General features: G+C 35.9%; 1 protein-coding gene and 1 pseudogene across 3 annotated transcripts; one reads left to right on the forward strand and one right to left on the reverse strand.

Annotated features, from left to right (window-relative positions):
* Positions 1 to 619: 619 nt before the first annotated feature.
* LOC21399788 (adagio protein 1) lies at positions 620 to 8177 on the forward strand. 3 transcript variants are annotated; one of them, XR_002902021.1, is made up of 3 exons: positions 620 to 1156; positions 5253 to 7173; positions 7904 to 8177. XR_002902021.1 is itself a non-coding variant. In XM_010095907.2 (2 exons), the coding sequence occupies exons 1-2, from the start codon at positions 888 to 890 to the stop codon at positions 6859 to 6861; spliced, it is 1878 nt and encodes a 625-aa protein (XP_010094209.1). In that variant the 5' UTR covers positions 620 to 887; the 3' UTR covers positions 6862 to 7330. The 3 variants fall into 3 exon arrangements, 1 of the variants encoding a protein (XP_010094209.1); XR_002902020.1 differs by having other exon boundaries at positions 7937 to 8177; XM_010095907.2 differs by lacking the exon at positions 7904 to 8177 and having other exon boundaries at positions 5253 to 7330.
* A 6059-nt stretch (positions 8178 to 14236) lies between these two features.
* On the reverse strand, positions 14237 to 16435 carry LOC21399790 (annotated as a pseudogene).
* Positions 16436 to 17022: the final 587 nt, after the last annotated feature.

Raw genomic sequence — 17022 nt, forward strand, 5'->3', positions numbered from 1 at the left:
GTTGAATTTGAGTTATAACTTGAGTTAAAGTAACTCAAGTTATAACTTGAATAAAATTGAGTAAAATTAAATAAAATTAAAATTTAAAAAAACGTAAACTTAAATAAAATTATAACTTGAGTTTAAACTTTTTTTAAATTTTATCATAAAAAAACAACCCTCCATCAAAAGTCTATGTTATCAACGGCTAAATCTTAATAGAAAACTATCTATTTTATTTACTTTTCCGTCTCATGTGATTTTGATAAGAGACAGAGAAGAGTGAAACTCCAAAAAAGGAAAAAAAAAAAAAAAAAAAAAAAAAAAAAAAAAAAAAAAAGAAAGACAAAAAAGGAAAATCAAAATCTCCCAAAGCAAACGAGTCAACAACCTTGAAGATACCAAAGTGTTCGCGTAGGCACCAAGCGAAAACTCCGGAAGCGAAAGCCGAGTCTCGCGACAAAAAAACGGCACCGTTTTTACAACCCGAATAAAAAACCCGACCCGACACTTCAGATTTTTCCAACATAACGGATTAGATAGTTTCATAGGCGGTCCTTCCTCAGACAATACTCAATAGATAGAAATATATATAAATATATGTAAACAGAAAAACAAGAGAAAATTAGAAAGAAAGAAAGAAAAAAAAAGAGCCCCACTACCTTCCCTTTCTCTCTTCACTTCATCTCTCTGAGAAAATCAAAAACAACTTCCATCCACTCGTTTTCCTAATCCTCCCTTCATCGCCAAAAACGACACTCAATCCCTCCCCGCTTCGCGCCGGCTTCTTCTAGGGTTTGCTTTCGTTGCCCTATTCTTCTCTTCTCTTCTCGGCCCAGGCGGTTCGATTGTTGTCGTTTTCTCGTCGGCGGATTGTTAATGGGGTGAAGAATTTGGGTCCGAGTCGAATGGAGTGGGACAGCAATTCGGATCTGAGTGGCGATGACGATGAGGAGGAATTCATGCTCAACGACGACGACGATGATGATGTCCTGGGCCTAGGCCCAGGACCGGGCCCTGGCCCGCTCCCCTTCCCCATCACGAATCTCCTCCATACGGCGCCGTGTGGGTTCGTCGTCACCGACGCGCTCGAGCCCGACCACCCAATCATCTATGTCAATACCGTGTTCGAGATGGTTACCGGTTATCGGGCCGAGGAAGTTCTTGGTCGAAATTGGTAAGTATTTTTCTGGTTTTTTTTTTTTCCTTCAATTTGATTTTGGGGGTTTTTGGTTTAATTGTAGTGAGTGACGAGAAATTTAGGTGCATTTGAAGAATTTTTGGTTAATCCTCTTTTCGAGTTGAAATTTTAGGGCTTTTTGGCACTGATTTTGTAGCGAGTGGTGAGAAATTTAGGTGCATTTGAAGAGGTTTTGGTTAATTCCTCTTTTGGGGTTGAAATTTTAGGGCTCTTTGGCCGAATTTTGTAATTTTTTTTTTTTTGGTAATTTTATTGTTGATTGTTACTGGAAGTTTCGGTGGGGTTTGTCATTTTCCAAGTTCAGGGCTTGAACTTTTTTTAATTATTATTTTTATTTGAGGGCTTTTGGAAATGGCAAAGTATTCTTCAATTCTGGATAAGTGGACTGCACATTTGGTAATAGATATCGTTTCAATTCTTGAAAAAGGTGTCTCGTTTTTTTTTGGCTAATTGTAGCGACTGGTGAGAATTGGGTGCATTTGAAGAGGTTTTGGTTGATTCGTCGTCTGGGGTTTGGATTTTAGGGTTTTTTGGCCGAATTTCTTAGCTGGGTTTTTACAGGAAGTTTCGGTGGGGTTATAATTTACCTAGTTAAGTGCTTGGATGTGCTCTTATTTTGTTTTGTTTTTCTTTTTTTTTTTTTCCAAAAAAAAATTGAGTGCTTTTTTTAGTGTCGAAATTTTCTGAAATTTTGGAGAAGTGGATTGCACGTTTTGTGACAGATAAAAATTTCAATTCTTGTTAGGTTGAGATCTAGTTGTATGGTGAAAAAAGGAAAAAAAAAAAAAAAAAGGATTATATTAGAGGTTCTTAATTTGGCGGAATACATTTGGTAGTAGATATACAGTTTCAATGCATGATAGGTTGATATCTACTTGTGTGATGGGGAAAAAAAGGGATTATATAAGAGGTTTTTATTTTGGCATTGTTTTCTGAAATTCTCGAGAAGTGGATTGCACATTTGGTAGTAGATAAAGAATTTCAATGCTTAATAGGCTGATATCTAGTTGTATGATGAAAAAGAAGTATTGTAGTAGAGGTTTCTTTTTGTATTTTTTGCAAAAAAAAGAGGTTTTCTTTTTGCATGTGTGAATGATCTTTTGGAGTGTGGTCTAGTGGAAATAAATGTGATTAAAGTGCTTGGTCGGATTCAGGGGTTTAGGAGAAGTTTGTTGCAATAGTGGAAACGTTTGAAAACTTCATCACAGAATTAAGTTGATTGCATAAGCCAGGTAGATGTCCATGGGATGAGAAACTAGTGATAGGTTTGGTCAGAAAGATAATAAATTATGCTGGTGGGTATTCATTGTTATTTCTAGTCTTCCGGTCAAATTTTCAGTTTCGTTGTAAGATTGAGATGGTTGAAGATTGAAGGTTTTCTGGTATTTATTTTACTGGAAGAAGAAGCCACCTTAATATAGAAAGCTCTATCTTCTGCCTACCTAACCACAACTATCATGTGTGTATTCATTTGCTTGAAAGTTGAGAGAAAACATACATGTTAGGAACGAACCGAAACCATGTAGATGCAAGTACTTCTGTCTTAAATTATTGAACTGCTTATGTTCCCATCTTCTTGAACTTTGTAGCATCTCGCTTAATATTATGACTGTAGCTACAAAGAGAAATGGAAATTTGCTATTATTGTGATCTATGTTTAGTAGTTTCTCATAATGACATGTAGCTTTACCTAGACTTGTTCATGCCATATAAAATCTTGTTTGGTTACATATGTCAAATATTACTTGATAAATTGAAACACAAGACGAGAAAAAAAGTTCATTTTTTAAGGGAAAATACCAGAGATATCCCCTGTGTGTGAGCTAAAGTCCACTTTTACCTTACCTTGTGTTTTACAGTAAACCTCAAAGTATCCCCTGTAACTTGTTAAATTGTGATTTAATCCCCGTGACTCATTATTGCTCAAACTTTTGTCGTGGAGAGGTTAAACTAAGTTTCTTGGGAGAAATCAATGTTTTTGTTGATTGGGGTTTGGAAAAAGATTGAATTTTCTTTACTCGCTTGAAATCCTCCAAGTACTCAAAATTAATATGGGAAAATGAAAGGAAATAATTCTTGTGATCGATAATTTTATAAATATTTTGGCCATTGTAAGTTATTTGCTTTATTAGTTATATCATTAGATGTTTTTGATTTTGAAGGGGATGTTATCATACAAGAGCAACAGGAGTCATAGATAAAAAAAAAAATCTCTCCATAAATTTAGCAAGGAAAATCATCTTCATATTTGATAATCATTGACAACCTCACCCCTGACCTCACAAAAATTTCAAAAAGAAATACTAATTTTAATTATTTTCTTATACGTCATTATAACATAAAATTCATCTAATAACTATATATATATATATACCGACAATTATGGTACCAAAATCCGTATCAATTTTCTATTTTCCCCCTTAAAAATCAGTATTAATTCAAAAAAAAACGTGCTAATTAAAAGGATTAAGCTTGATTTCTTTAAAAAGGATTAAACTTTGATTTGAAAGATAATTTTGTATTTTAAAAATAATAAGGAAAAATTTTGTATTTTCCTGTTAAAAAAGAATTTCCGCCACGTGGAGCATCCATGGAAGCATATGATCTAGGTTGCACCAAAATTTGGCGCATCTGAGAAGGTACCAAACTAGCACGCACAATCTTTCTCGTTACTCTGTGACGAAGTATCGGACTTTTCAGAGAGAGAAAAAGAGAGAGAGAGAGAGAGAGAGAGAGGGAGAGAGAGAAAATCTAAACATATTTATATGCTTATTCTTTCTAGTTTGTTTATTGCCATCCAATTTAGATTTGTTTCAAAAGGTTTTTTTAGTCTTTTCACAACAAAGATTTTGCCAAAAATGAGTCGAGCTAAAATTTGGAATATTACAAATTGCAGGGTTTTTTGGAAAATTTGACTTTAGAGTAAAGAGGGGGGATATTTTTGGTATTTTAACCCCTTTTTTTAAAACGATTTTAAATTGAATATATGAGAAATCTGCTAAATTTGAGAAGTCTCCTGGCCGTTTGTCTTATTAGGTATTAAATATCGGATATGAATAAGTGAATATCCATATACATTTCGGTTGAAACCTCTCATTTCATTGATCCACCATTAGAGAAGATGTTGATTTTTGCCATTGAAATGGGTACATTTTCAAGTGAATTAATTTTCCATTAGAGAACCCTTTCATAGGATATAACTGGTGAACTCAAGTTCCAGGGTTTGGTACAAGTAATGTAATGCACTAGTTGTCTTTATACTAGAAGCTATAGGATCATCCTTCTTAAGTTTCAGCTTTTAGTCTCTTTGTGCTGCTACTCCACTTCCTCGAGTTGCTTTCCTGAATGAATAAATTAGTAGACAGCAATTCAAGCTAAAAATAGAAAGGAAAGAAAAATGGCTAAAACGAATAAATATGAAGGAAGGTGCTAAAGTGTATTCATGTTGTTCTAAGACATCCCCTCAAAGTTTCATATATGCATAGGTCAAAGTTGGAATAGAAGGTTTCAGGTGAAAGTTTCATGTGTTTTAGGAATGGTTTTCATGTTATGAGCAAAGAAAACTATAAAATTTCCTTCACTGATAATGATGTGTATTGTTGTATGGTGTTAATTGTATGTGAAGAAATTCTGAATTTCTTTATTGAATAAAACTCGGTACTACAACTCCATATTTATATACAAACAATGACTAATAAAGGAAATAACTAACTAGCTTAACTCTTTCCTAAAAATCAGGAAACAGAATAATTGGAGAATATCACAACCGATCTCTCATTTTATATCCCAAAATACTTTTCTAAAATAAATTTCCTAACTTTGACTTCCGAATATTCAACAGTATGCTTTCTTGGTAGTAATTTTAAGGCACATGTAGAGGTTTCTTTCTTGGATGTTAGCTTACCCTGTTATTCTTTAGTCTTCCGTTATTGAATAATTGGTTAAGGAATTATGAGTTCTCTTTGGTTTGAATATTGTTATTGTGTTGTTGTGATCAAGACAAAAATCTTTCTTAGCATGTTCTGATTTGTTGGAGTTGGTTATTTGTTCTGATTGTGCATCGTTGTTGCAGCCGTTTCTTGCAATGTAGAGGTCCATTTGCTAAAAGAAGGCATCATTTGGTGGACTCAACGGTTGTTTCTGAAATTAGAAGATGTCTTGAGGAGGGTATTGAATTCCAAGGCGAGTTGTTAAACTTTAGAAAAGATGGATCTCCAATGATGAATAGGTTGCAGCTTACACCCATATATGGAGATGATGAAACAATAACTCATGTGATTGGGATCCAATTCTTCACAGAGGCGAACATTGATTTGGGTCCAGTGCCAGGTTCATTAATCAAAACATCTGCAAAATCTTCTGATCGGTTTTATTCTGGTCTTTCCTCTTTCCGCCCTGTTCCTGTGGGAGACCGAAATATTCTCCGTGGGGTTTGTGGAATATTTCAGTTGAGTGATGAGGTATTGGCTCTTAAGATACTTTCAAGATTGACACCCAGAGATATTGCATCTGTTGGGTCTGTCTGTAGACGGCTTTATGATTTGACAAGAAATGAAGATCTTTGGAGAATGGTTTGCCAAAATGCGTGGGGTAGTGAAACAACTCGTATTCTAGAGACTGTGCCTGGCGCAAAGAGACTAGGCTGGGGCCGATTGGCGCGGGAGTTGACCACTCTTGAAGCAGCAGCATGGAGTAAGCTTACTGTTGGAGGTGCTGTTGAACCTTCACGTTGCAACTTTAGTGCTTGTGCAGTTGGAAATCGGGTTGTCCTTTTTGGCGGTGAAGGAGTTAACATGCAACCGATGAATGATACTTTTGTGCTGGATCTGAATTCCAGTAACCCCGAGTGGCAGCATGTCCAGGTGAGCTCCCCTCCTCCTGGTCGATGGGGTCATACACTTACGTGTGTGAATGGGTCTAATTTGGTGGTATTTGGAGGTTGTGGAAGACAGGGACTGCTAAATGATGTCTTTGTGCTTGATTTGGATGCAAAACCTCCAACGTGGCGTGAAATATCTGGATTGGCTCCTCCTCTTCCAAGATCGTGGCATAGTTCCTGTACTCTTGATGGAACCAAGTTGATTGTTTCTGGTGGTTGTGCAGATTCCGGGGTATTACTCAGTGATACTTTTCTACTTGATCTCTCAATGGAGAAACCTGTGTGGAGAGAAATACCTGTAGCATGGACGCCCCCTTCTCGGTTGGGTCACACGTTGTCTGTATATGGTGGTAGGAAGATTTTGATGTTTGGAGGCCTTGCCAAGAGCGGGCCTCTTCGATTTCGTTCAAGTGACGTGTTCACAATGGATCTAAGTGAGGAGGAACCCTGCTGGAGATGTGTTACGGGAAGTGGAATGCCCGGTGCGGGGAATCCAGGGGGCATCGCTCCTCCTCCTAGACTTGATCATGTAGCAGTGAGCCTTCCGGGTGGAAGAATCCTGATCTTTGGTGGGTCTGTTGCTGGTCTTCACTCAGCTTCGCAACTTTATCTTCTTGACCCAACCGATGAGAAGCCTACATGGAGAATATTAAATGTACCGGGGCGGCCCCCAAGATTTGCTTGGGGACACAGCACTTGTGTTGTTGGGGGAACAAGGGCTATAGTCCTTGGTGGTCAGACCGGAGAGGAATGGATGTTGAGTGAGCTTCATGAGCTTTCACTGGCAAGCTCTGTCATCTGATTCGGGGAACAAACAATAAGAAGCTGTAATGGAAGTGGTCACAGCATTCAACGGCAAGGTGTCAGATCTTTTTGACGAATCAGTTGGCAGAGAGTCTTGTCTCGGTCATCAATAACTCTTGGCATGTGTTGCTCTAGTCAGAACTTGTTTTTGGTAATACCATAGTGCATATTTTTTGTATGGAGATTGTTCCGGCCAAAGACAAAATTTTAATTAGTTCCAAGAGTGACTTGAGACCGTCTTTGTTTTGTTGTGAGGTTTGTGTGAAATTCTGCCCGTCCGTACGCACATTGAATTGTCCGTCCCTGTCAGGTTAGTAGTATTTGATAGGCAGCTAGTTTTATATGTAGGCTTATTTTCTTACTTATTGTGCCCATATGTCGCTTTAATTCAGGTTCTGTAATTTGAACCAAGGAGAAAAGGAAAAAAAAAAAAAAAAAAAAAAAAAAAAAAAAAAAAGTTTTTTTTTTAATTATGTTGACATACTCCTAGTCTTCTATATGTAATGAAAACTAGTTCAGCTCTTCTTCAATCATTGAAAATATGTCAATAAGCTCAAAAGGATATACAAGCAAAGATAGTGTGGCCGGACCGAAGAAGCCGTGCACCCCCATTCTGCCTTACATGGTCATGGTGGTGCTAATTCTTGGTCCAGATCAAGTTTTCCTGACAGGTTATTGTGTTGCGACAATCTTCCACTTCTGAAGAAATTTGTGTTCCTTCTTTGCTGCCTTGATCTTTGCTGGTTAAACATGTATATCCATTTCAGTTTTGTGTTTAATCACAACCTGATACGTCTATTTTATTTTGTAACTTCTTTTTCTTTTCGGGCTTGTTTTCTAGCTTTTATGTTCCATTCAACTTACTCTGCTGAAACAGGACAACACGAAACTTTTTTTTTTTCCTTGGTTTTGTTCCAGGATTCTTGCAAAATGCTGCAGTGAGAATGGCTTATAGAATCACTTTTACTTTTCTTCATATTGAATGAAGAATATATCATCTATTATTAATGTAGGAAGTGGTTGCATTTCATCTCCTACAGGTAGTCCAATGATGTTTTCCTCTATGTTGTCAGATCTCTATGTATGATGTCGCGGCAGAAGGTGATTGGACAGGAAACTAGTGATGCATGATTTTTTTTTCTCCTGATACAACATGGGATCGAACCAGCAGTTTCTTCCCGACTCCTATTCCACCTGAACGCCCTAGTGCCACTAGAGCAAGCGTGCCATGCAGTGAGCACGCGCATGAGCACTCTTGCGATAATGCAATTGTTCGGTTTTTCTGAATCTATATACATATTAAGGTCCTGTTTATTTCATCAATTTGAATTTAGAATTTGAATTTTGCTATAGTAAAAAACTCTTAAAAACAGTCACATTTTACTTTTTTGTTACAGTAAAAAATTTTCACATAAAGTCACATCTTAACTCGAATCAGCGAATTAAACAAACCCTAAGGGTAAGGAGCGTTGCATGATTAGTTACAATTAATTTCTTTTTTTTTATATATAAGAACTATAGGGACAATACAATGAGGACAATCTTTTAGGGGCCATAACCTTGTTCAGGAATAAAAGCCAACAAAACAACCACCGGCTGTTTTAACAAACTATCTAGAGACGATAAGATTTCAGCCGCCAAGTGGAGGGATGATTGCCAGAAATAACAGCTCCTTAGCAATCACTCTCTATAACGTGAGCCAGTAAAGCTACTACTTGGAAGGAATAGGAATTTTTCTGTATGTCGGAGTAAATCAGTACAAGAATATCTACAGCTCTTAGGAATATAATTTTAGACAACTTTGACCTATACAATATGATCCTTCAATCAAGGGATTGAATTTGAATTACAGTAGTAACTACAAATGAGGCTCCGTTCATTTTACCGATTTGAGTTTAGAATTTGAGTTTTACTACAGTAAAAAACTCTCAGAAACAGTCGCATTTAACTTTTTACTGCAGTAAAAAATTTACATAAAGTCACATCTCAATTCGAATTAAAAACTCAAATTAGCAAACTAAACAGACCTTTAGAATACACAAATTCAACTCTATAAGTTGTCACGATCGAATCTAAAATCCTCAAGGATATTCAGATTTTCCAACACTACTTTCTAAGCAAACAAAACTCCTTCGCTAATAGCATTTAGTTTCAGCAATTGATACAACAAATCAACCATCCATCTTCTTGGCCATTGCCCACCAAAACTGAGCCCACCATTTCCACGGAAGTTGTTCCTTGGAGGAACTGTTGTGTCGTCGTTTCGCTTGAGAGGCGCCCTTCTACCGGCGTTGTTTGTTCGCGTTCCCGAGCTCCTGTTGATTTAGGATTATGAATAAACTTTTCAGAAAAAAGGTTAAATATTGTTATGAACATATAAAGAAGCAGACCATTTTATTACAAAATTGGATTTGCAAAACCATTGGAGATGGCTGAATGCCTAGTCTATTTTGTTGAGGCCCTGCCTTGGTAAAAGGGTTATTGAGTTTGCTCTAATAAAACGATATAAAAGGAAAATCGTTCTCAGGTTTCACTTTTCCTTATAGATGCATAATAATCCTAATTTTCTGTAAGGCATAATAATCCTAATTTTCTGTCACTATTTTCCTTATTTAGGAAATTAGATTTTGTGGACGTTTGGTTCATAGATTCAGAAACATAATTCAAAATTATTTTCATTTTACGTGTAATTTTTATAAAAAAAAATACTATAGTGAACCACAAATTATAATTCGAACAATGGCACGAATCTCTCTTGATTAGTTTAAGTTGGACTAGATATTTTGACATGTGTCGTCTTGATTTTCTCAACTAAATACACGTAATAATAACCCACTTTTTTAACCATATTTACAAGATTGCCATCTCTCTTTTTTTAGGCTTTTAAAAGGGAGAAAGAGAGAAATAGGTCAGGACTTGAGATGAATTAAAATTAATAGGTCAATAGTTTACATAAGTTAATAAATAGGCTAAATTACTGTTTTTGTCCATAACTTGTCTGGTTATGAACCATAACTTGACAAGTTATTATCCATAATTCACAATTTTTGTCCATAACTTGTCTGATTATGAACCATAACTTAACAAGTTTGTCCATAACTTATCTGGTTATGAACCATAACCTGACAAGTTATGGCCTATTAATTTCTATAACTACGTCAAAATAGTAAGGTGAAGTCTATAGAAGAGTCATATAATAGAGTCTACATTTAACCACCTAAATGAGAATGTCATCCTTCTCGAACAATAAAAATACAAAATAAATTTGCACATATATAAGTCTCCTTGGAAATAAATGTTTAAAATGTTCAAATTTCTTTACAAATTGTTTTTCGTAATCACCAATTAAGTGAATGAATGGGACGTGAACAACATACAACAACTATTTATCTGTCTTTCTGTGATATTTTATTATTATTATTATTATTATTGTTGTTGTTGTTATTATTTTTGCTCAGAAACAGTTACATCAAATTTTTTTGCTACAATAAAAAGCTTACATAAAATCATATCTCAACTCGAATTAAAAACTCGAATCGGCAAACTAAATGGGCCCTTAGTTCATGGTTCAGAACCATTATTCATTATTTTGATTTTTGAAATTCAAATTTTTTATGAGAGAAAAACACCGTAAAGAATCAAGAATTATAATTTAAAATTAGAAGCAAACTCTTAAAACAAACATCCGAAAAGAAATCCAAAGGAAACATATCTTTATTTTCTTTCCCCAAAGAATTTCGTGTGTGGATTTCTTTTTCTCCCATCCTAGATAACTGCTGTTCTGCGGTCCTCCAACCCTTATCAGGAGGGAAAATGGGAGGTGTTTTGTAAAATGAGACTCCTAAATGTAATTTCCCAATAAAATTTTGTTAGTCCATTTCCCAATATGATTGATATAGTTACTTTGTATCAATTTTTTTGATTGTACCAATTGTGACATAGAAGCATAATATTTTAGCCACTAGGTTGTTGAATTTTTTTTTTTTTTTTTTTTTTTTTTTGTGAATACTTGGTTATTTAAATGTGGTAAACCAAAATTTGTATAAAATAATTTTGAAACAAGCCAAAATGATTTTTGAAACAAGCCAAAATGATTTTTCTTTTCCATAAAAATAATTACCTCTGTTAGAGCATCATATGATTTAAATCATGGTTCATGGTTCGTTACAGTATTTTCTCTTACAAAAAATACACGTAAATCTAAAATAATTTTAATATTATGATTTTAATCCATGCGCATTTGGTTGGATGTTTATTAGTAACGAAATCAAGTGCTAACACTCATTTCTTATTAACCGATCAACTTCAAATGACAATTGATGGGATAGCCCAGCATAAAATCTCTCCAAAGGTTTTAAGATAAGGTGTATTCATAATTTAATTTAAGTCATGAAGCTAACGTCAATGGCTCTTTGTGGTATTCATACTGTAGATTTCGTTTTTTTTTTTTTTTTTCTTGTTAAGTGAGAACTTCCACCCCAAAAGCCACATTTCATTAGGAGATGGTGTTTTTTCTTATAAACCATTACCTATATTTATCTTTAGACGATGTGAGACTGCATAACTTACTCTTTCTTGACCCTTTTGTCTCAAGAGATTGATGACTGTCACAATTGCCCCTTCTTTTGAGGTCCAACATCCTTATTGGCCACACTTCCGGTTCAATACAAGCTCTGATACTACTTGTAACAACCCATACCTCTACTCGACATGATATTATCAGTTTTGAGCCTGAGTCTGTATAATTTTGCTTTTAGGCTTGACCCCAAAAAATCTCATACCATTGTATAGTGGTGACTCCTTATAGACCATCACATATATTCATCCTCATGCAATGTGAAACTATGCAACATATCATTTTTTAATCTTTTTACCTCAAGGAATTAATGACTGTTACATTTTACCTCAGTTGAACAATAATCAACTCAGTTGAATACGCCAATCCAACACTTTTGAGTTTGTGTCAACCTAATCACTACACTGTTTTACAGGAATTTTTTTCTTTATCAAGATAAGACAATCTTTCTTACTCTCTTTTTAATATTAATTATGATTTTTGTATTTTTTATTAATAATATTCTATTTTTGAGGTTCAATTCATTATCTCCAATAACTTTTTAATCTTTTGAATCTACTTTCACCATCGATTCTATCTATTTTTAGATACTTACTACTAAAAAAATAATAATTTTAATAAAGAGTACGACGTCACCAAGGGAGAAACGACATCGACATTTCATTGAAAATTAGGGCTGTTTATGGGTTGGGTTGGTGCGGGGTATGACTTTTTTTTTCCCGCCCCAAAGGGTGCGGGTTGCACATATTTGACCCCAATGATGTTAGAAAAATTTCACAACCCAACGATGTTCGGGTTGGGTTGGGGCGGTGCGGGGTAGGTTGGGTCGTCAGTTTCAACATTCAAAAAATTAAAGACTTAAAGTTCAATATAATATTCAAACTTCATCATTAAATAGAAATAACAATCATCCTTATCAGTCCGACGAGAGAGCACCGGAGAAAGTGGGCAAGACGGCGGCCGAGAGGACTGAGCAATGAGGAGAGAGTTATGAGGGGGTTCACGGGAGGGGAGACCGAGAATGAGATTGTGAACCCTAATGTTAGCAAGCCTAGGGTGGAACTTGGGCAGTTCGACTTGGGCCGAAAGCTTGAGGGTATGTTGTGCGAGTTGGGTTGGGGATTGCGGGTTGTTATGGGCCCAACCCGCAATCCGCCCCAAACACTTTCGGCCAGAGGTATAATGAGCCGCAAATTTAAAAATAATGCTGCGGGTTACTTTTTTCAACTTGGGTTGGGGCGGGATGGGTTGAGTTTGTGGGTTGTTCGGGTTTATGAACAGTCCTATTGAAAATTACAACATTACTTGGGCCGAAACTAAACTGAAACATAAAAAGGACTATAAACCCTGAACGCATCAATGTAGAAACGACATAAACCAAACAACTTAGAAATTAACTTCAAGAAACGTTAGCCAAATTGAAACAAAACTTCCCACAGAAACAATAGTGTCACTTAAAAAACCATCACGAAGAACTTTCAAGAAAAAAAAAATTAAAATCACGAAACGACATTGTCATACAAATCGAGGCAATCGTAAATACAAATAATAGCGGTTAAAATGACAACGACATAATAAAGACAACAATGAACCAACAGCCACGATAACCTCAAAAATATATTGAGGAAGCGACAATAGCATGTGAAAAAAAGACATGAAGCAGAGAAGAACACCTTAAAAAATGAAAATAGGATTTTAAACAACATAAACTGGAAAACGACAAGGGCAGAAAAATGACAATAATTTCAAGAAAACGGCAGCAAATGTTCATGTCATAACAGCATAAGATAGAAAACGACAATAATACAATAAGTATGAAAAAGAGGAGAACCTCATTCGCTACATTAAGAATACGAGAGTAAAATCATAACAATCTTGGCCCGTTGATTTCGCTGATTCGAGTTTGTAATTCGAGTTGAGATGTGATTTTATGTGAGAGCTTTTTACTGTAATAAAAGAGTTAGATGTGACTGTTTCTGAGAATTTTTTACTGTAATAAAACTCGAATTTTAAACTCAAATCAGCGAAAAGAACGGGGCCACACAACATCAAACAAGAAAACGGTTATAACGGCAAAAACGACAATAATGGAAACGACAACAACCAAGCAGATGACAATAACATTAATGTAGAACACCATCAACTGATATAAATCCAGTTCAATAAAAACAAACATAAACTGGAACCCGAACCTCACAACAACCAAGAAGAAGATGACAATAACATTAATGTAGAACACCATCAACTGATATAAATCCAGTTCAATAAAAACAAACGAGCTGTGTTTATTAAATTACAAAAAATGGCGATGTCAATATCAGATACAGACAAAATATTAACTTGTTTTTTTGGAGTTTAACTTGAGTATAATTCTTGAGTTGAATTTGAGTTATAACTTGAGTTGAACTTGTAACTTGAGTTTGTGTTTAGTTGTGTACATTTAAGTTATAATTTGAGATAAAAATCTTTTTAAGTTTGTGTTTGAGTGAGTGAAAATTTAAATTTGTATTTAGATAATATTTTAATAAAAACTCAATGTTGATGAAAAATTTTAATAAGGTATATGGATCGAGTTTTATTCGTCTTTTCATTGTAAACGCATAAAAAAAAAAAACATCTCAATCAGAATTAAAACGAAAAAGTTATAACATTTTTAAGAGTAGAAAAAATACTGTTTATTAATTTGAGTTCGAGTTTCTGAACTCGAGTTTAAACTTAAAAGAACATAAACTCGAATAAAATTGTAATTCGAGTTACTTTTTTTTTTTTGAGTTTTTTTTACTAAAAAGAACAAGTCCTATATTTCTCCCCTGTAACCCCCAGAACCAAAATAGTCTCTTCTAGAGCTAGCAATCGCGGAGTTTTTCTGCTGTGCTAATTTGGGGCAATTGATGATACGGTGACCAAGCCCACCACAATAGGCACAACCCTTGACCCCGCTAGCATTGGTAATTGCATCCACATCTTCCATTGGATCATTAAGATCGGCCAACACAGGTGGTATCCTCTGTTTTGCCTCTTGCAAGAGATGCTTCAAGTCAAGAAGTGTTGTCTCACTCTGATTCTTGTTTATAAACGTTGTGGCTATTCCAGTCTTGCCACATCTTCCTGTTCGTCCAATTCTGTGAACATAGTTCTCAATTTCTGCCGGCATGTCGTAGTTAATGACGTGTTGGATACCTGGAAAATCCAGCCCTTTCGAGGCAACATCAGTGGCAACAAGAACATCTTTTTTGCCCGCCTTGAAGGACGCAATGGCGTACTCTCTATCTTCCTGATCCTTTCCTCCATGGATGGCCACTGCTTCGACCCCTTTTAAGAGAAGATATTCATGAATGTCATCCACATCGGCTTTGTTTTCACAGAATATTAAAACAGGAGGTCGAGTTTTCTGCGGACATGCAAGAAGGTAGACAACTTTTGCTTCCTGCTTGACATACTCAACCTCCTGAATAACATCAAGGTTAGCAGCTCCTGCTCTCCCAACATTAACCGTGACAGGCTTTACCAAAGCACTTTGAGCAAAATTCTGGATTTTGGTGGGCATGGTGGCAGAAAACAAGAGAGTTTGCCGTTGAGCTGTGAAGTGGTCAAACACTTCTCTTATGTCATCTTCGAACCCCAAATCTACCAATCTATCGGCCTCATCTAGAGTTAGATACCGGCAGGAGATGGAAGATCAGAATCCAAAACTACAGAACCGGAAAAAAAAAAAATTACAGGCAAACATTCATAAGCATGACTGACCATGTACTCCAATCGACTAAGTTACATGTTCACTTGAATAAGGAACTCATAAATGATAACGACATGAAAATAGTTTTCAATAGATATTCTGTTCTTATTTATGTTCCTGCCTTTTTGAAGCGATTAACGCCAAAGTAATTTCTCAAGCCAAATTATTCAAGGGAAAGAAAAAAGGATTCTGGGACAACGCAATACCATTTTCAATTATCTCAACAACAAGAACTAAATAAAAATGAGAATTAAAACAGGTTTGCAAGGAGACAGATTAAAAAGGGGTCAGAGAAAGCTGAAAAAATGAAATGCTTCTTACCTGCAATTATCAAGATTCATTTTTTTCTTTGCCAACATATCTTTCAACCTCCCAGGAGTAGCAACGACAATATGAACACCCTTCTTCACAATATCGAACTGCGTTCGCATGTCTACTCCGCCAATACAGAGCAATGGCCTCAGTTCTGGATATCCAGCCTCTTTTAGGGGAATTAGAAACTGTTCGACTACTTCATAAGTCTGCTTAGCCAGCTCTCTTGAAGGGCAAATGATAAGTCCAAATGGCCCTTCTTTTGCAGCAATTGGCATCATAATCTCTTCTTGCAGTGCCATAATGATCAAGGGAAGCACAAAAACCAACGTCTTCCCCGACCCAGTAAAGGCAATCCCAATCATATCCCTCCCAGATAAAATCACTGGAAGACCTTGCTCCTGAATGGGGGTCGGATGAACAATCCCCTTGGCTTTCAACGTCTTCAAAACCGGTTCAAGAAATCTCATATCCTTGAAATTCTTAATTGGCGGGGGAATATCTTCACCGTCCACTATGATGTGCCACTACTTTCGAATCAAATCGCACTGCTTTTTGGACATCCTTCTGATCGGCAAAGGTGGTTTCCAACCCGTGGGAAGAGGATCTGTCTAAGTTATCCCCTTCGCCAGCTCGCGGACGGACATTAGAGTTTTCCGATCCGATAAGTGTTCGATTATCTCTTTCTCCTGCCGCACAATCAGTTCAGTTGGACTAATCTCAGGAGCCTTTCGCTTCAACTGGGATGCCTTGACGAGAAGACTTTGTTTGGCTTCAGCTTGTTTGGATTTCTCCAACTCTTCTTCGAGGGCGGAAGATTTCCCTTGCGCTGAAGTATCTTCTGAGCTTCCATCGCTCTCCTCTTCGCCAAAAGTACATATTCGACATAATCATCTTTTTCTTCCATGTTTCTCAATTCACTGCCAAAACCTAATTGCTCTTGGTAAAAATTTACAACCTTTAGCAGAAGAAAAATTGGAAGGCAAAAACACCAAAAATTATGCAGATTTGCTACCACAGCAAATTTTACTATGAAGATGAATGGGTACAAGAAGAACGAGAGAAATCTCTCTCAATAACCTCACAATTTGTGTTTTCTCCCAATCTCTCTCACTCAATCTAAAAAACCCTTTTCCCGACTGAGTTCTCTGCCAGCTCTCGAGCCTGTTTGATTTATAAATTAGAATAGTGAGATTAGAATTATTTTTAATTTATGTGTATTTTTTTGAGAGAAAATATTATAATAAATTATAAATCATGATTCGAATCAGAAAATGAATCCTCCGACTAAACAGACTCTGTCTTGTTTATTTCGCTAATTCGAATTTAGAATTTGAGTTTTGCTACAGTAAAAAACTCTTACAAACAGTCACATCTATTTTTTTGTTACAGTAAAAAATTTTCATATAAAATCACATCTCAACTTAAATTAAAATTTTAAATCAACAAACTAAGCCGTCCGTGTTTAAGATGAATGGGCACCGAATGATAGAACAAAAAAAAAACCTGACCTCAAAATACATATATATATATGT

The sequence above is a fragment of the Morus notabilis genome, unplaced genomic scaffold (genome assembly GCF_000414095.1).
Source record: "Morus notabilis unplaced genomic scaffold, ASM41409v2 Scaffold499, whole genome shotgun sequence".
NCBI classification, from domain to species: Eukaryota; Viridiplantae; Streptophyta; class Magnoliopsida; order Rosales; family Moraceae; genus Morus; species Morus notabilis.

Excerpts from the sequence above, each read along its gene's own strand:
- LOC21399788 (XM_010095907.2), top strand. The coding sequence starts at position 888 with ATGGAGTGGGACAGCAATTCGGATCTGAGTGGCGATGACGATGAGGAG. Across the intron at positions 1,157-5,252 it reads GAAGTTCTTGGTCGAAATTG|CCGTTTCTTGCAATGTAGAG; the intron begins GTAAGTATTTTT and ends TCGTTGTTGCAG.